This window comes from Cavia porcellus, unplaced genomic scaffold, assembly GCF_034190915.1.
Source record: "Cavia porcellus strain 051 isolate PalLab524CR breed Dunkin Hartley unplaced genomic scaffold, mCavPor4.1 scaffold_42, whole genome shotgun sequence".
Classification (NCBI taxonomy): domain Eukaryota; kingdom Metazoa; phylum Chordata; class Mammalia; order Rodentia; family Caviidae; genus Cavia; species Cavia porcellus.
In genome coordinates, this window is record NW_026947525.1 from 3,145,292 (window position 1) to 3,166,099 (window position 20,808).

Here is a 20,808-nt window from a genome sequence, read left to right on the forward strand (position 1 = left end):
TGTGGGAAACGTTTCAGCAGAAATACTCATTGTGCAATACATGAAAAAATTTACAGTGTTGAGAAACCCTGTTTATGTGAAGAATGTGGGAAAGCTTTCACCACACATGGATTTTGTAAAATACATCAATGACTCCACTGTGGTGAGAAACCCTATGTATATATCAATGTGGCAAAGCTTTTGCCACATACAGTCATTGCAAAACACGTGAAAGGATTCACACTGGGAAGAACCACTGGCTACGTAAGCAACTGGAGACACTTTCAGCAGCCAGATTATAAGTGAAATATGTGAAGAAACTCACACAAGAGATAAATCCTATGTGTTATGGGAATACTCTCAGCTCACATGATCATTGTTACATATCTGAAAGAGCTCACTGGATCCTATGTGTATTAACAGTGTGAGAAATACAGCAATCCATGTTTGTTGTTAAATACATAGAAAAAGCAGCACACTTCAGACAGTTTAGATCTAAGTTTACTTTAAAAATTCCAAGTAGACCTGAAGAAATAATCAATACAGAAGTTTGATGTCAATATTTCTTCACAAATTTTCCAGAAATGACAAATCTGAGGTGGAGCTCTACTCAAGTACATATTTTGTATGGTTTTCAGTTAATCACTTATACCTCTTTAGATTTTTTAAAGTGTCTTTGTGCTTCAACATGGAATCTTGTAATTAAACATGGTAAACTGAAATGGGCTTTTCACTTTCAAGTATGGACAGTGTCTATGTACTTAATATTTTGTCTTTAAACCTTAATTTTTATATTTTTGGTGAATTATTTTTATTTAAAGAAAAAAACCAAAAAGTGTAGAAATAATACAGAAGTTCTGAAAAACAAACACTAAGAAATCACTAGTTGATTAGTTACATATTGTCATCTTAGAAGTAATTGTTCAAGGTACAAAATTAAAGCATACAAATAATTACACTGCAAACAGTTCCACTCAGTGATCCAAAAAAATTATTAATATGCTTATCTGTTCTACAAACTTGTTTTTTAATCTTAAAGACAGTAAGATTAAACATGACAAAACAGAACAGTTCATAAGGAAACAAGTTAAGGAAACACAGGTTTCAAAACAAGTCCACTGAGATGTTCATTTTCTATCTTACTGTCTCTAGTTTTCTTCAAAATAGTTGTTCCCATCTTCACATGCATTGAATATATACTGAACATTATAAAACTAATCAAATAATTACAGGATGATGCAGACATTTTTGATCTTCAAGACTGATTTTGGGGAAGTTGATAATGATTACCATAATGTGTCTCATTCTCTTCGTAGTAGACGTCTTTATTTTTATGTATGCTGAAATTGAACATAAGAGACTAAACTAATATCACTCTGAACAGTGAATAATAGTATCCTGAGAAGGAGAAAGGCGAGGAATTGCCTAAAAAAGAAGGCAGAGGACATTGTTAAAAGTGTATCAGGATTTAAAAGCTACAGTAGTTCTGTTGCTCTGTTTAGTTTGATTATACTTTCTTCTGGTCTGTCTACTCATATTAGATTTGAGGGTATAGAGGGCACAGAGAGATAACATCATGGCAGGTTATACCATGATGGTAACTGTCCTTAATTTCCTATTAACTAAAAATGAAACCCTGTATTACTTACATTGTCTTACTATGACTGATCTTATTTGAAGCTGGTTTGTTTGAATGTTATTTGGCCTTGACTGATTTTATTCACATTTGGTATGCTTGCTGGTATCAAGTCCAAGAGAAGAGGCAACTACTCTGAAGATGATAAGATGTGAAAGATATATATTGGGGGGCTGGGGATTTAGCTCCGTGGCTTAAGCCCCTGCCTGGCAAGTGTGAGGTCATCAGTTTGATCCCCAGTTCCACAAAATAAATAAATAAAAGATATAAATTCCAGGTTTATTTTTTTTATTTAAGGAGAAAAAAAATCACATAAAAACACAAAGCAGTAAAAAGGTACAAATAATACAGAATGTAAAGAAAAAAATACAGTAAGAAATCACTCGTTAACAGGTTACATATTGTCTTCTTAGAAATAGTTGTCCAAATTATAAAATTAAAGCATATAAAGTGAACATTCCTCCAGTGAGACTGCAGACAGTTCTGTTCAATGATCCAACAAAAGCTCAGTAATATGGTTTTCCTTCCTACACACTCAAACAGGCACTTATATCCCTTAGACCACTTTCCTTTCCTCTCCTCTTCACAATAACAATTACACTTTTGGGTTTTTTTTACTCCCATAGTTCTTATTACTTTTTTTGAAGGGAATAAAACCTCAAGTGAGTTTACAAAACAGAGTTGGTTAGAACATAAGGATGGGCATAGTACTTGATGCAAAAATAGAATATCAGGTGATCAACAATGGTTACCACTGTGCCTCCAGCTATTTTTAAAAAGAGTTCCCTATATCATCAGGTATAATAGAATTGATCAAAACAGTACAGAACAAGACCAATAAAATCTACACTGGAGACGTTACAGAATTTCAAAAGAAGATAACAGTCAAACCATAATGGGCAACATAGTAAATCTTATTGCCTACAAAGTGGTTGCCTATACCCTCAAACTTGATACTATTAAAACAAAATAGAATATAGTAAAATCAGGCAGAATAAGATGGGGAGAGCAATAGTGGGGTTAAAATCAGGTTAATAGGAAAACAAAAAAAGTTACTATAATATATCCCACTATTTTTTAATTTAGTTTTCGTTTAATTGAAAAAAAATAGAATAATTATTTTTAAAAAGTGTGGAGATTGAGATAAAAGAGACATTGTGATAGAACAACACAGGTCAGAACTGAACAATTAAAGCATCATTTTGTTTCACCACCAGGTAATCTAACATAATAGTAGTCACCATAGTGCCTCTTTCCTTGATTTGAGTATAACTTCATATACTATAGAATCAATCACATCAAGACAGTGTGAAGCCATTCAAGAGAATGAAAGAATTACAGGGTATTTAGAATCAGTTAACAGAAAATGAACAATGATTTCTGTATTATCTCTTTGCCTGTAAAAATTTTATTTATACTATCACAGTAAAATATATTAAGATACAACATGTTAAAACGAGTGGAAACATGTACAACTTGATGGGAGTTCCAAAGAAGATGATATTAAATCAGCACTAGCTTTTATGATGTGTTATTTTCTTCAGAATAGCTATTTGTACTATCACCGATACTAAAATTGAAAAACCCAGGGTAAAACCATTGCACTTAATGAGTGAAAACATTATATGGATTCAAACCAATATGATTGGGTATCACAATTACCACATACTTCTATGTATTATCATTTCTTATACTAGGGAATATATTTGGTATTTTTACATATGAGTTTGATTTATTTCACTTATGAGTATGGTCTCAGTCTGCGACCATTTATTTATATGTCAATGTGACCATTCTTTATAGCTGAGTAGTACTCCATTGTATAAAAACACCATAAATTTTTTATCCATTCCTCAGTTGATGGACACTTAGGTTGTTTCCAAGATCTGGCTATTACAAACTGTGCTGCTATAAATATGGGTGCAAATATATCACTGTGGAATGATGGTTTCAGTTCTGTGAATATGCCTAGAAATAGAATAGCTGGGTCAAAATGTGCTTCCAGTCCCAGCTTTCTGAGAGATCTCCAGACTGAACTCCACAATGGTTGTACCAGTCTACACTCCCACCAGCAGTGCAGGAGAGTTCCTTTGTCCCAACAGCATCTCCAACATTTGTTGGTGGTGGTTTTCTTGATCTTGGTCATTCTTTCAGGAGTGAGACAAAATCTCAGTGTGGTTTTAATTTGTATTTCTCTAATGACCATTGATGGTGAACATTTTTTCATGTATTTATTTTTCATTGGTATTTCTTCATCTCAAAATTGTTTATTCATCTCAGATGCTCATTTTTGGATTGTATCTTTGAATTTTGGTAGTCTCATTTTTAAAAATTCTTTATATGTTTTAGACAGAAGTCCTCTGTCTGAGGGGCAGTTCACTAAGATTTTTTCCCAGTTTGTTGGTTTTCTTTTTACTATACTGGAGATTTATTTCGATGTGCAGAAACTTTTTAATAAGAGGTGATCCCAATTATTGATTCTGGAAAGCATTTCCCATGGGGTTTCAGTCCTATTCATCAATTCTCTACCTACTCCTATGTCTTCAAGGTTTTTACCCAATTTGTCTTCCAATAGATTTAGTGTTTCTGTTTTAATATTTAGATCTTTGATCCATTTAGATTTTATTTTAGTACATGGTGATAGGCATGAGTCTAATTTTAGTTTTAGGCATATGGACAGCCAGTTTCTCACCACCATTTATTAATGAGAATGTCATTCTTCCAGTGAACATGTTTGGCCCCTTTATCAAAGATAAGGTAGTTGGGTGTGTTTGTAGTGGTGGTTGTATCTTCTCATCTATTCCACTGATCTTCAGCTCTGTTTTGGTTCCAGTACCATGTTGATTTTACTACAGTTCCTTTGTATTATAACTTCAAGTCAGGGATTGTGGTACCTCCTGCCTTGCTTTTGCTGCCTCTAACTGTCTTTGCTATTCTAGGTTTCTTCTCACTGCAGATGAATTTTAGGGGTGATTTCTCAAGTTCTATGAGGTATGTTGATGCTATTTTTATCGGAATTGCATTGCATCTGTATAAAAGTTTAGGGTTAGGGTTAGGGTTAGGTTTAGGGTTAGGGTATAGGAATGCTATTGATTTTTGAGTATTTATTCTGTATCCAGCTACATTACTGAATTTGTTTATTATATCTAGGAGTCTTTCAATGGAGCTTTGGGGATCTTCTATATAAAGTATCATGTCATCTGCAAATAATGGTAATTTAACTTCTTCTTTTCCTGTCTTTACGCATTTTATTTCTCTCTGTTTTCTAATTGCTCTGCCCAGTATTTCCAGTAGTATATTAAATAGGAGCTGTGATAAGGGACATCTTTGTCTTGTGCCTGTTTTTAAAATAAAGGCCTTCAGTTTTTGACCATTTAGGATGGTACTGGCTGTTGTTTTGTCATTGCCAGCCTTAATTATATTGAGGTAAGGACCATCTATTCCAATTTTCTGCAAGGTTCTTATCATAAATGAATGCTGGACCGTATCAAAACCTTTTTCTGTATTTATAGTAATGATCATGTGATCATAACTTTTGGCTCTATTGATATGGTGTATTACATTTATTGATTTACATATATTAAACAATCTCTGCATGCCTGGGATGAATCCCACTTGGTCATGGTATATGGTCTTCTTGTTGATTTGCTGCATCCTATTTGCCAATATTTTATTGAGGATTTTTGCATCTTTGTTCATTAGGGAGATTGGTCTGTAGTTCTCTTTTTCAGTTGGATCCTCCTCTGGTTTTTGTACTAGAGTAATATTTGCTTCTAGGAACAATTTATGAAGGATTGCTTCCCTTTCCATTTCAATGAAGAGTTTGAGGAGTGTTGGCATTAGGTCGTCTTTGTATTTTTTGTAGAATTCTTCAGTGAATCCGTCTGGGCCTGGGCTCTTCTTTGTAGGAACGATTTTTTTTACGTTTTCAAATTTCATTAATAGAATTTGGGTTATTCAGTAGTTTTACATCTTTGTCACCTAGCTTTGGTACTTCATATGCTTTAGGAATCGCTGTCTATTTCTTCTGTGTTATAAAACCTTTGAGAGTAGACGTTTTTGAAATAGGTGTTGATGATCTTCTGTATTTCAATAGGGTCTGTAGTAATTTCACATCTTTTATTCCTTGTTGCATGGACTTGAACATTTTCTTCCATTTTTTAAATAAGGTTGGCTAGGGGCTTTTCCATTTTATTTATTCTTTCAAAGAACCAGGTCTTTGATTCATTGATTTTTTTAGTCTCTATTGCATTGATTTCTGCTCTGATTTTTATAATTTCTTCTCTTCTTTTGGCTTTGGGCTTGACTTGCTCTTCTTTTTCTAGATGTTTGAGGTATAACATCAGCTTATTTATTTGTATTCCTTCTGTTTTCCTAATGTGGGAACTCGTGCAATAAATTTTCCTCAGAGGACAGCTTTCATTGCATCACACAGGTTCTGGTACATTGTATTTGTGTTTCCATTTGTTTTTAGGTATTGTGTAATTTCTTCTTTAATTTCCTCTGTGACTCACTGATTACTCAAGAGTGTTATTCAGTTTCCATGTGTTTGTGGGATTTTTTGCAGTATCTTTATCATTAATTTCTAATTTCATAGTGGTATGGTCTGATAGCATGCAAGGGATGATTTCAACCCTTTTGCATTTATTTAAATATGCTCTGTGAATTAATATATGGTCTATTTTAGAGAATGACCCATGTAATACTGAGAAGAATGTGTATGCTGTTGTTGTTGGGTGGAATACTCTGTATATGTGTATTAAGTCCATTTGTTCACAGGTGCGATTCAGTTCTTTTATTTCTTTGTCATTTTCTGCCTGGTTGATCTGTCCATTGGTGTCAATGTCCCGTTAGAATCATGTTAATGCTAATTTGATTTTTCATTTTTGTTAGTTCTTTTTTTATATAACTGGGTGCTCTGGAGTTTGGTGCATATAAATTTAAGATAGTTTTCTCTTCCTCTTTGAGTTTTCCCCTAATCTGTAGGTAGTGACCTTCTTTATCCCTTCTGATTATTATTGGCTTGAAGTTCACATTGTCTGCAAACAGAATACCTACCCCCCTGGGTTTTTCTTTGTTTTTTTTTTTTTTTTTTTTTTTTGGTTCCTGTTGCATGAAGTATTGTTTTCCATCCTTTGACTTTCAATCTGTGAATATCCTTTTGGGTTTAGATGGGTTTCTTGTAGACAGCATATGGCTGGATTTTGTTTCTTAATCCATTCTGCCAGTCGGTTTCTTCTAATTGGTCCATTGAAACCATTTACATTAATGGTTAGAACTGTTATATATTGGTTTATTGTTGACATGTGATCTTTCTGCTGTTGCATCTTTATCTTTCTGCTCTTTTTAACTGTCTGTTTTGGTTAGTGGTTTTTTCCTAAATGTATCTAGGCTGTCTTTCAGTATTCTTTGCAGGGTTGGCTTGGTGATCATGAAGTTTTTCAGCTTTTCTTTGTCATATAAGTATCTTATTTCTCCATCAATTTTGAAGGACAGTTTTGCAGGGTACATCAGTCTAGGTTGGAAATCATTTTCCTTTAGGATCTGAAATACTTCGCTGCATGCTCTTCTTCACTTTATTGTTTGTGCTGAGAAGTCTGCTGTGATTCTGATAGGTTTTCCTTTATAGGTGATCTGTCTCTTCTCTCTGACAGCTTTTAATATTCTATTCATTTGCTCAATTTCTGGGATGGTCATTATTATATGTCTGGGTGTAGTTTTATTTTGGTTATGGCTATTTGGAGTTCTATATGCTTCATTGATCTTGATATCAGTTTCCAGTCTTGTGTTTGGGAAATTTTCAGCTATTCTCTAAATGTCCTCTTGACACCCTTTATGTTGTCCCCTTCTTTTTCATTTATCCCTATAAACCTTATGTTGTTCTGCTTTACGTTATCTTGCAGGTGTTGAATAGTTATTTCCAGATTTCTTGTTATTTTTAAATGATCTTTCCTTTCCTGTTCACTGGCTGCAATCTTGTCTTCTAGGTCTGAGATTCTATCTTCATATTCATTGAGGCAGTTTTTACAACTTTCAATGGGGTTTTTGATTTCCTGTATCTCACTTTGCATCTGCTTTATGTATTCTGTTTGTTTCTTATAGAGTTCATCCAGGGAGTCTATCTTTTTGTTTAGTTCCTCCAATTTTTTAACTGTGTCTTCTTTAGATATGTTCAGAATATCCTTCATTTCTTTTAACATTTATTTTTTTACCTACCAGATTATTTCTAGATTGAATTTCTTTAATGCTTCCCAAAGTTGCTTCTTTATTTCAGTTATTATTATTTCAGGTATTTCAGTTATGTGGAATGTGTTTTCTTCTATGCACATGGCTCCTAGGCTTTTTGGGGATGGGATGGATGTTTGAAATTGCATTTTGGACTTTCATTTTGTCATTTTGCTGTATTTTCAAGTTTCAAGTGTTGTTCCAAGTGAGGAAGCGAGTTCACCCAGGTTGGGATGGGATTCCATGACTTGGCTGAACTTGCTGGCAAGGTAGGGAGTTCCCCCAGACTGGAATTGGAATCTGTTCCTCGGCCCCACTTGCTGGTCCTGGCAGGAATCTGCAGGCTTGGCCCCAGGTGAGGAAGAGAGTTACCCCAGACTGGGAAAGGATTCTGTGCCTTGGCCCGACTCCCTGGTTCTGACTCGCTGGTCCTAATTCACTGGTCCCAGTGGGCAACCACCTGGTCCCCAGGTGATGAAGGGAGTTCCTCCAGACTGGGATGGGATTCCGTGCCTTGGCCTGACTCGCTGGTCCTGGCAGGAAACCACGGGTTCTACATCAGGTTTGATTATTAACTGCTTTCACACCCTACAAAGTCTTCAAAGTTGTGTTTTTATAAAAATAGCTATATAATGTTATGCTTAATTATAAAGTCCCTGATGATGTGGACAATTCTATTGAAAATAACAAGAGAAAGCATAGTAAGTACTGTATATCACCTAATATTGTGTTCTTATATATCTCTTTCATATCATGATTTTCTAGGAATTTGTTTTGTTGTCTTATTTTGATCTGTTTTCCCCCATAACACAGAAAGGATAGATATACACATAGAGATTCACACATCGGAAGAATTTCTAACCTATTTATTGGAACAAATAATATAATGCATAGTGTAATGAACAGATACTCTGAAGAAGAAGTGACACTAAGAAACCCAATGCTAATTCTGTAGCATTATGATATAAAATTGAGCAATACTATTATTCACTGTTCAGAGTGATATTAGTCTAGTCTCAGCTGTGACTTAGTTTTTCCAGTAGACTACAGGTAGTATAAATATGACAGTGATGCTAATGTCACAAGGCCATCACTAGTACACTATTATGTTCATTAGATTTGATGTATTTATCTTTTTGAGGATGCATGTTGCTATGAAGTTTAGGCTGGCTTTGAGTCACATTATAACCTAGAGTGGTCTCAAACAAGTCTCCTTCCTTAGTGTCTCAAGTGCTGCACTCCACACAAGAGCCACCACACCTAGTTTATATTTGGTATATTTAGTGCATATTCAGGATATTTTATTTCAACTGTTTTTGTTGTTAAAGTATTTCCATATTTTACCTCCAGCATTTATAGAAACTTCGGGCTTATTGAGGTGGTGATGTGCATATCACCAGCCTCATGACATTGTCTGCTGGGTTCAGAGCTGTCAGTGTACTGCAGTGAAACATAGCTGTACATAACTGTTTCTTTTTCTACTTTCCTTAGAAAAGATTTTTAAAATTTCCACGGATAATCACAGGGTCAATAACCCTGGCTAGAGTTTCATGCAAATTCTCAAAGTTAATTACCATGTAGCACTGACCTGAAGATACTCTCTGTCATCTGAGAGTCTTTATAGTCCTTTCTGTACATACACTTTGTGCCTGAGCCAGCACCTGCTGTGGGTCCCAGAGTCTGCTGCAAAGCCATGGAACACATAGCTTTGTGACTGCCTCTAGACTGGTGTCCTAAATGCCAGTCTGCTGAGGCAGAGAACAGCTTCTGGCAGGAGGCCAGAGGCTCTGAGGCTCTGAGACAACACAGGTTTTTCTTTGTGAATACAGATAATCTTATATTTCTGTAAGACCGACAGCTCTGTCCCATATTTCTAGCCAGGAAGACAGAACAGGAATTTGGAGACTGTCGATTCAACAGGGGTGCTGCCCTTCTGCTCTGCCAGCCCATCTTGGGTGGGAACCTGACAGTGGCCCAGGCTTGCATCCCCCCTGGACCTGCACCTGCCCATGAGAATGTGCCCTCAGGGCATGTTAGACCTAGTCACACTTGACTTAGGGCAGGAATTGTGTTAGGGGGATTCACAGTGGTGGTTAGGCCTTAATGTTACTCTGCTGGACTGAGTGACTCCGAGTGGCTTGTGGCTGAGTCTAGTAACACCTGTACTGGTCTCTCTCCTGCCTCTGGGTGCCAGGAGGCTAGGGACAGGGAGCCCTGTCCTTTAATGCCCTTGTCATTTGGCATTTGCCCGCAATCATCCTGAAGGCTCTGGGATGAGTGAACCATTTTTTCAGCCATTCCCACATTGTCTACCTATGTGGTATCCTGAGGCTGGGGTCCCGTGTCCTGGGAAAGCAGCATAACCTGCTCCCTGTTCACTGTCTTGAGCCAACTGTCTGTAAAGACCGATTGTCACCAGACCAAGGTGCCTGGTGACATGAGCCTTCAGAGGTCTGTTTGGACCTATCGCCAAGGAAGTGAGGTCATGCACTGGGCTCCACAGTTTGGCCTTCCTCTGTGATATCACCTTTTTGTTGTGGAACAAATCTATGTCCTCCTTAGAAACAACAAGTTAAAATGCTAGAAAACTGAGTATACTTTTAGACTTTGTTGCACTTCGAAGATTTTAATGCAGCAAACATGTAGATGCTTCAGATGTGTCAGGCTGGGTGCCAAATACAAATGTCCATCCAAAGGGTCCATTGTCTCGGAGGATGAAAGACGCATTGTCTTCTGTTAAAGATTTGTCAAATGTTAGGATGACTTCCTTTCTTGGCTTATGTTAGTTTCATTTCAGTTCCATTAGGAAGCAGAATACCCATAATAATTTTACCAAACAATGTGAAGGTCTCATGTTATAAACCCCATATATCCAGGGCAGGAGGATTCATAGCCAGTTTTACTCTCACATGCTTAGGAATGATTATTTATTCATCCTTAGATGTTCAACTCAGCTATACACTGTAGTGCTCCAAACTCTGACCTCCAGGGAGGGGGGACAGCAGGTGGTGAGTACAAGGGTAGGTGACATCATCACCCCATACTGATGAAGGACACATGTGCCTCACACCTGGGGAACTTGTCTCCTAGCTGCTGCTGTCACTTCCTTTCCTCCCATCCCAATCAGACAATAGGCTTTGTGTCCCTGATGGGTAGTTTCCCTTTCCTAGAGGTGATGGTGCTGAGCCTTTCCAGTTGTAATACTGTTTGGTTGGTCTCCTTGAAGCAGTGTTTCCATGCTGGGCTCTCTCTGTGTTGCCACCACCCACTGGTATGTGGCTGAACCAAGCACATGCACCTGTCACCCATCTTGTGATGGCCATTTTTTATGTTTTTGGGTCGGACTTCAAAAGGAAGCTGCCACACTCATTCTTATACAAGCATTTAAATGGATACTGATATTTATTTCAAAGAAAATGCATCATATTGCTGGTGTAAGGATAACTTAGAAATTCTTGCTGTATCTTTGGAAGCAGATGTTTAAAGCAGAGTTATGTGGTTCCTTTTTTATTTTGTTTTGTGTTATTATGCTATACTATATTATGCTCTGTTATGTTATATTATGTTATATGTTGATGAGGATTTTGAAACCCTGCAGGGTGTTTTCAGTACTTTCTGATTTGGTTTTGTATAACCAACTTAATGAACTTTGAGAAAATCAAAAACTTTGACGAGTTCTGTTTTAGAGAAAATTTAAAGAGGAAAACACAATCAAGGATGTTGTTGCACACCTGTCATTCCAGGACTCCGAAGGCTGAGGCAGAAAGTTTGTGGTGAGTTTTAAGTCATCCTGGGCCTCAAGGAAAGATCAAGGCCAGACTGAACTGCATAGCAAAATCCTGTCTGAAGAAAAAAAGAAAGAAGAAAGAGAGCAAAAAAATGATAAAAATGAAAAGTCAAAAATAGACTTTCTAGTGAGAAATATTTGTGAGGTTCTCTTTAATGTGTACTTTAGTCAGCACACCTAGAATAAGGTTTACCATCATGGAGACATTGATGTGCTTCCTGGTGTTTGTACTCTTTCAATTTTTTAAGGCTTTTTATTTAGATGACTGCAGATATGCTGCTGAATATATCCTCTTAGGATTTGGGTAGTTCAGTATGAAGAGATTTTGATCATTCTGGTTTTTGTTTCTGTCCTAACTTTATATTTAGTATCAGAATTTGAGCAAGGGATTACTATTTTTATTTTGAAATCATAATAAGAATCATATAAAGATACACTTTTTAAGTCTATAAAAAGATAAAATAAGTATAGATTAATAGTGATTAATGTACCTTGTTCAGTGACTTCTGAGATTTCTTAAAGATCAATATTTTCATACATTTGTAAAAGCTTTGGTTTGGTACAAATTTTAAGACATGGTCTCACTAATTTTCTAAATGTCCCAGGCTAGGCTTAAACCTTTCCTCATCATTCCTCCCCCTCCCAGTGTGCTGGGATTACAGGTGTATATTATCCTGAGTTGGCAATTGGTAGCAATGTTGTGTATTCACGCAAGAAAATGTTTGGCTTTGGTCTTCAGACACTTTGTAGAAATAATCAATCTAGTTAAGCCACCTTGCTACCCTGCAGCTTCTTTCACAGTCAGTAGGACTGAAAATCCCATTAACACTCCTAGTAAATTCTCTGCTTTTCTAATTGTGGTCAGCAGGCACTTCAGAAGATCACTCCAAATGCCTTCTGCACTAAGATTGAGGCTTTGTGTCTTTGAAGCACATTCTCTTTTTCTTTGATCCCTCATGGAATTTGATGATTGTTTGAAGTCAAATCACAAGAAAGGTGGGAAGGTTAAAGTTACATGGGGCACACTCCCCTTCAGAAGGCCAGGCCAGTGTAAAAATTTATTTACCCTCCTGGTGTCTGTTGCAAAGTTTTTTGTTTTTGTTGTTGTTGTTATTGTTGTTCAATTTCTAAAATACAGAGCTTTGCATTGGCTTCTTTGTCTTCACCTTTTAACACTTTTCTTGTTTTGAGCCAGGTCCTTAATAAATAAATTGCTGAGGCTCACCTTGAATTTGTGATGCTCCTGACTCTGCCTTCCAGACTGCTAGGATTACAAGCCACACCAGCAGACCCAGTCTCATCATAGTGTTGTTAAAAACTTATTGGCTGCCCTGCTGCTGCCTTTCTCACCCGGGGCCCATACTATGACCACTGGGGACTGGAAGGTGCACATCCAGTGGAGCGGAGGTGGGCCCTGCTGCCGCCTCGCCCACACAGGGCCCAACTACCTCTGCTGGGGACCAGAAAGTGAGCGTCCGGCCAAGGGGAGGCCGGCCCTGCTGCCACCTCTCCCACCTGGGGCCCATACTACCACCGCTGGGGGCTGGAAGGAGCACATCCAGCTGAGGGGAGGCCAGACCTGCTGCCGCCACTCCCGCCCAGAGCCCATACTACCACCTCTGGGGACCAGAAGGTGTGCATCCAGCTGAGCGGAGGTGACTCCGGTCTGGCCCTGAAACTGTGCAAATTGAGGAAGCTTTAGGTCTACCTGAGAGGAGCGTGGCAAGCCTCTTTTAATCCAGGGGATCTGCTGCCAAGGAGGGAGCTACTCAAAGAGGAGTCCCAAGAGCCCAGGACATAAGAGTCAATTTACAACACAATCAGGGGAAACTCTGAAACAACACTTGAAACACAGTAATGTAGGGAAATCACAAAACGAAAGACCAAAATGCAATCTCAAACACCAACCCATCCCCCCAAGAAAGCCTAGGAGCCATGTACATAGAAGAAAATACATGCCATATACCTGAAATACCTGAAAAAATAGTAATAGAAATAAAGAAGCAGCTCTGGGAAGCCTTGAAAGAATTCAAACTAGAAATAATATATCAGGTAAAAGATGAAATAATAAAAGAAATGAAGGAGATGCTGAACATATCTAAAGAAGTCACAGCTAAAAAATTGGATGAACTAAACAAAAGGATAGAATCTCTGGATAAACAATATAAGAAAAAACAGAATATATAAAACAGATGCAAAGAGATATACAGGAAATCAAAAGCAACATTGAAAGTTGTAAAAACCGCCTGAATGAATGTGAAGATAGAATTTCAGTCCTCGAATACAAGATTGCAGCCAGTGAACAGGAAAGGAAAGATCTTTTAAAAATAACAAGAAATCAAAAAATAACAATACAACACCTGCAAGATGACGCAAAGAAAAACAACATCAGGTTGATGGGGATAAATGAAAAAGAAAGAGACAATACAAAGGATGTCAAGAGGATATTTAGAGAATTAATTGCTGAAAACTTCCCAAACATGAAATTGGAAACTGATATCAGGATCAATGAGGCATATAGAACTCCAAATAGCCATAACCAAAATAAAACTACACGCAGATATATAATAATCACCATCCCAGAAATTGAATAAAAGAATAGAATATTAAAAGCTGTCAGAGATAAAAGACAGATCACCTATAAAGGAAAACCTATCAGAATCACAGCAGACCTCTAAACACAAACAATAAAGGCAAGAAGAGCATGGAATGAAGTATTTCAGACCCTAAAGGAAAATGATTTCCAACCTAGACTGATGTACCCTGCAAAACTGTCCTTCAAAATTGATGGAGAAATAAGATACTTCCATGACAAACAACAGCTGAAGAAATTCATGATCACCAAGTCAATCCTGCAAATAATACTGAAAGACAGTCTAGACACACTTAAGAAAAAAACACTTAACAAAGTAGACAATTAAATAGAACAGAAGGATAAAGATGCAACAGCACAAATATAACATGTCACTAATAAACCAATATATAACACTTAAAATCATTAATGTTAATGGTCTCTTTTTTAAAAATTTTATTTAAAAGGAAAAAGAGAAAAACACAAAACAAAGCGGTGTAAGGGTACATGTAATACAGAACTACAAAAAAAAAAAAAAAAAAAAACCAAAAAAACAAAAAAACAAAAAACCTAACCCTAACCCTAACCCTAACTCTAAGGACTTCTATCTAAAACATACAAAGAATTAAAAAAAATCAGACCCCCAAAATTCAAAGACCCCATCCAAAAATGGGCATCGGAGATGAATAAACAATTTTCAGATGAAGAAATACAAATGGCAAATAAATATATGAAAAAATGTTCAGCATCACTAGTCATTAGAGAAATGCAAATTAAACCACACTGAGATTCCATCTCACTCCTGAAAGAATGGCCAAGATAAGAAAACCACCAATAACAAATGCTGGAGAGGCTGTGGGGAAAAAGGAACACTCCTGCACTGTTGGTGGGAGTGTAGACTGGTGCAACCATTGTGGAGGTCAGTCTGGAGATTTCTCAGAACGCTGGGACTGGAAGCACCATTTGACCCAGCTATTCCACTCCTAGGCATATTCCCAGAAGAACTGAATGCATCATACCACAGTGATATATGTGCACCCATGTTTATAGCAGCACAATTTATAATCGCAAGATCTTGGAAACAACCTAAGTGTCCATCAACTGAGGAATGGATAAAAAAGTTGTGGTATTTTTGTACAATGGAGTACTACTCAGCTATAAAGAATGATCACATTAAGACATTTATAAATAAATGGACGCAGCTTGAGACAATACTTATAAGTGAGATAAATCAAACTCACCTGTATAAATACCGAATAGTTTCCCTAGTGTAAGAAACGATAAAAATACATGAAAGTACGTGGTAATCATGATTCCCAGTCACACTGGTTTGAAGCCATACAAAGTTTTCACTCATTACTTGGAATGGTTTTAATTTGGGTGTTTTTATTTTATTGTCTGTGATACTACAAATGACTATTTTGAAGAGAATAAGAGCATAATAGCTAGCGCTGATTTAATATCATCCTGTTTTGAAGCCCCATCAAGTTTTTGTTCATTTGTTTCCATTGGTTCTAACATGTGGTACCTTATTATATCTTAATGTATGCGATAGTATAAGCAAGTTTTTTATAGACAAAGAGATAATATAGAAATTGATGTTTTGTTTTTGCTAGCTGGTTCTAAATTCCCTGCAACAATTTCATTCTCTTGAACGGTCTCACACTGTCTTGATAAATTTGCTGCTATAGTATACGAAGTTAGACTCAAATATTTCAAGGAAAGAGTTACTATTAATGTCAAGCTATCTGGGTTTGAAACACAATGATGGTTAAATTTTTCGATTCTGACCGGTGTTGTTATATTGATATGTTCTTTTTTTTTTTTTTAATCTCAGTCTGCCCCCTTTTTCTTTCCTTTTTTTTTAATTAATTTATTTCTTAGTATCTTTTAACTAAGGGAAAATTAAATTAAAAATAGTGTGATAGATTATACTAATTTATTGTTTGTTTCCCTATTAACCTGATTTGAACCCCTGTAGTGTTCTCCATATCTAGTTCTGACTGATTTTATTATATTCTGTTTTGCTTAATAGTATCAAGTTTGAGGGTATAGGCAACCATTTGGAAGGCAACCAGATATTCTATGATGCCCGTTATTATTTAACTATTATCTTCTTTGGAATCCTGTAAGCTCTCTAATGTGGTTTTATTGGTCTTATGTACAGTTTTGTTCAATTCTTTTGTACTAGCTGATATAGGCTACTCTTTTTAGGATAACAAGAGGAATAATGATAACCATTGTTGATCACCTAGTAAACCCCCCCTTTATTTTTTTTTATTTTTAATTTTTTTTTAATTTTATGCTATGTCAATCCTCCTGATCTAAATGACTCTGTTTTGCTTTGTCACATTGGGTTTTTCTTTGGTCCGTCTTGCATTGTTTTTTGTTTTTTTGGCCTTTTTTTTCAAACTTTTTCTTTTCATCTTCAAAGAAAAAAATTTAAAAAAAACCTGTGGAAGTAATGGAAACTAAAATGCACAATTGTTAGTGTAAAAAAGAGGAAGGAAAGTGATCTCAAGGATATACCTGCAAGTTTATTTAAATGTGTAGGAAAGAGAACCATATTGCTGAAGCTTTCTTGGATGATTGAACAGAACTGACTGCAATCTCACTGTATTAATCTCCACTTTGTATGGTTTAATTTGGTAATCTGGACAGCTGTTTGTAAGTTGACAATGTGTGATCTATTAACTGGTGAATTCTTGCTGTATGTTTTCTCTTTTGAAATTCTGTGTTGCTTCTAGCCTTTTACTGTCTTGCTTCATTTAGTTTTGTTTTTCTCTTTAAAAACAAAAAACTTATTGGCTGAGCAAGGAATGGTGAAAATGCCTGTAATGCCTGTACTCAAGTGGCTGAGGCAGCAGGGTTCCTGGGAGTTCCAGACAAGCCTGCAACATATTCTGAGTTCAGCTCAGACTACAATGACACAGGGAGACCCTGACTATAAAAAGAAAATGAAAAAATAGGGAAGAAAAGAAAGGAAAGAAGAAACAAAATAAAATTCCTAGTGATTTTGTCACTTGGTGTTCATCTGGGCAAGCTGTTTTAGTCTGTGGTCCTTTTCTTCCAGTGTAAAACCCTTTTGACTACTGTTACTTTATGGTACCTGGAAACTAGTATTTTGATGCCTCTACTTTTAATGTTCTTTCTATGGCTATAGGATGACTCTTTGTACTTCCTTGTGAATTTTCATATTTTTTTTAATGTTTCTAGGAAAATGTCACTGATACTTTGACAGGAATGGCGCTGAAACACCTGGTTGCTCTGGGTAGCATGTACATTATAATATGAATTCTCCCCATCCCTCATCACAGTATGGCTTTTCTTCTGTTAGTGCTCTTCTACTTATTGCATTCCAAGAAGATGTGAGTTTGCTTCAATTTCCCTAATCATTAGTTATTTTTGATTATTTGTGAAATGAATTGTGTTCTTTGTATTTGAGGCTACAATTTGTTTGTAGTATGTAGTAATGAATTGATTAGGGCATGTTGCTCAAGTATCCTGCAATTTAAGTGATTTGTGAATTTGTTCTATAAGGTTGTCAACGGAGTTTAAATTTCTTATATACAATGCTGCACCCTCAGGAGAGCTGCAACAACAATTAATTCTTCCTTTCTGCTTTGGAAGGCTTTGCTTTCTCTTTCTGGATTAAATTCTATGGCCAGGGCTTCGAGTACTGTATGTTGAAAAGAGTTGCAAGCCTTGTCTCCTTCCTGACCCTAGAAGCTAAGCTTGCAGCTTGTCAGCCCCTGAGCACCATGACAAGGGTGGAGTTTGTCATGCTGTGCTGAGGTCCATTCCTCCTACTTACAGTCTATGAATGATTTTTATCATGAAAAAACGGTGACCTTTTGAGGTTCTCAAAGCTGTTTTTCCAAATCTCTTCAGGGGTTAGCTGTGCCTTATGCTGTGAATGTGGTAAGTGACACTTAATAGTTTGTGTGATAGGGAACATTCTTGCACCACTGAGATTGAGCCCAGTGTTGATTTTTTTTTTTTTGTCTTTTTCCTTTTTAGCGGTACCAGGGATCGAACTCACGACTGCCTGCTTGCAAGGCAGGTGCTTATGCCGCTGAGCTAAATCCCCAGCCCCGAGCCCAGTGTTGATTATGTTGTTTAATTTTGAACATGCTGGTGAGATTATGTGTCAAACATTTACCTGAATAATTTTGTGTGTGTTCCTTAGGAATATTAGCCAACAGAGTGTTTTCATTTATATTATTTTTAACACATTATTGTCTGGCTTCATTCTCAGGATTATTTTGTTACTTAAAAGAAGTTGATGGTGGTTTTTCCTTCAACTTGATTGAAGAATTGAAAAACAATCAGTATTTATTCTTTATTGTATACTGCATAAAATTCACCAGTGCACTTATTGTATCCCAGCTTTGTTGTTGTTATTAAGCAGCTGTGATGTTTACCCATTGCCTGTGCTCCTTATTGCTCTGTTAATCAGACTATTTCCTTCTGATGCATGTGGTTTGGGGACATCAATGCTCACCACATATCCTTTAAGGTTCATGTCACATTTTATTTACGGATGCTACCATTTACTTTTGTATCTTCAAACTATCTCCATAATATATAATTTTGTGAGTAACTTCTTTCAGTTACTCAGTTTTTAATGCACACTCTTGCAGGGTTTGTTTACTGCTGGAGGAAACTGGGGCTGGTGAGGGCCTGGTCTCTTATTTAAGACTTTGTACCCTGACCTGCCTGCAGTGTCCCCATCTCCTGACCTGCTCCCTGTAAACATCTGTCCTCCTCCATAGATATGGTGAGTCCATATGTTGCAGTTCAGATCTGCACCTGGGTGGAAAACATTCAGTCAATTTGAGCTCTGTAACAGACTGACCTTCTCATACAGAGCTCCTCTGAGTGAGACAGGGGGCCTCAGGGATGTAAGGAGGAGCTCAGGAACCATTCCAGCTCTCTCCTGTCCAGTGTGCAGTGTGTGACACTTTCCTTAGAACTCACTGATGGATGAGGCAGCCTGGACTAGGCCTTTTGGGGCCCTGGTTCCTGCTAGGTGCCATGGTGTCCTGCTCCTCTGCTGAACTATCTCTCTGACTTCAGATCTCCACAGAGATCTGAGCAGACTCAGTCTTCCTCTACCAGGCTCTAACTGTATGCTGAGGCTTCAGGTGAAATATCTGCGACCCTCCAATTCATCTTATATACATTTAACCTGGAAACTCCACTTCTAAGGGTCATTATAAAAAATGAGATTGATAAACACCATATTCTCTTCTTAATCAGTTAAGGTGTGGACAGTTAGAAACCATGAATGTACCACAGCACAGCTGCTGAGTTAATTATAAATGACAGCCACTGAAAATGCTGAAAGAAGACCATGTCCTAGGCCAAGTCCATGATCTTTCCTGAGATGGAAGAGAGCTTGTGTCCTGGCTCTCTCTCCACCCAGCAGTGAAGAGACACAGGCCTGCACAGCAGGTGAGAACAGGACAGAGGAGCTGGTCAATGGCAGACCTCTCATCCTGGGAGGGAAGCCTTTGGGGTTTCTCCATTTTATTTTCCACTGCATTATTTATAGTGCTCCACTCAATATTACTTCTCTCCTGATCAATTCACTTAAGAATAAATAGTTGGTATTTTCTTGAATAGGTGAGTGGAAATGGATGATTTAATTTTCTTTTATCTGTAATGTAGGATAAGCATATAGAAGAACATTCAAGCTTCACTTTATAGATATATAAAATAAGGAGTCTTTTTATTCAGAAAGGCAACACATCATTCATGACTAACTTTTAAACCCCCAACACATAAAGCCATGTGGATTCCGCTGGGGTGGGTGTCCTTCCCTCCCTACCTGAGAAGTCACTGTGCCCATCTGTGTCTGGTAGAGGACACCCAGAATCTTCTTCAGAGTCTCTTTTTCCAGCAAGGAGGACTTGAATCTTCCTGTGCTCAGGCCACGCAGGGAGTGTGCAGCATGCAGAGGAGCCCAGCACCTCCTGCCTTACACCCTTTTCCACCACTGCATCCATGCTGCAGCCCTGCAGGTCCAATAAGGCAGAGCCACGAGGGTGCAGCACAGACTCTGCCACCTCAGCCCCAGGGGCCTCAACTCCTGGGTCCTGGCCTCAGCCTCCACCAGGCTCCAGGCTCTGCCATGGATTGGACATTCATAGTGGGCCACACACACCATCAGTGCCTTTGGGCAAAGTCCATTTTCCACAGCGACACTTCCATTCTGCAAATTTTGATTCTTTCCTTTGTAAATGAGGCTGAGGCATTGGAGACAAAACCCCACACACTGGCATTACTTTTTGTTTTTCTTTCTTTTCCTTCTTCTTTTTTCTTCTTCTCCTTCTCCTCCTTCTCCTCCTTCTCCTTCTTCCTCTTCTTCTTCTTCTTCTTCTTCTTCTTCTTCTTCTTCTTCTTCTTCTTCTTCTTTCTTCTTCTTCTTCCTTTTCTTATTCCTCTTCCTCTTCCTCTTCCTCTTCCTCTGCTTCTTCTTCTTCTTCTTCTTCTTCTTCTTCTTCTTCTTCTTCTTCTTCTTCTTCTTCTTCTTGTTCTTCTTCTTCCTCTTCCTCTTTGTCTTCATCTTTGTCTTCTTCTTGGTTTCTTCGATGCTTTAAGTGT

The 20,808-nt window shown here is 37.4% G+C and overlaps 1 protein-coding gene across 1 annotated transcript in view; it reads left to right on the forward strand.

The window, feature by feature from the left end:
- The window catches only part of LOC134474908 (zinc finger protein 124-like), a 36,191-nt gene extending 16,673 nt beyond the window's left edge, over positions 1 to 19,518 (forward strand). Inside the window, exon 5 of the mRNA XM_063243950.1 lies at positions 18,220 to 19,518. Coding sequence (XP_063100020.1) covers positions 18,220 to 18,278 — 59 coding nt within the window. The 3' untranslated portion in view covers positions 18,279 to 19,518. The remainder of the gene's footprint in view (positions 1 to 18,219) is intronic.
- The last annotated feature ends 1,290 nt before the right edge of the window (positions 19,519 to 20,808 follow it).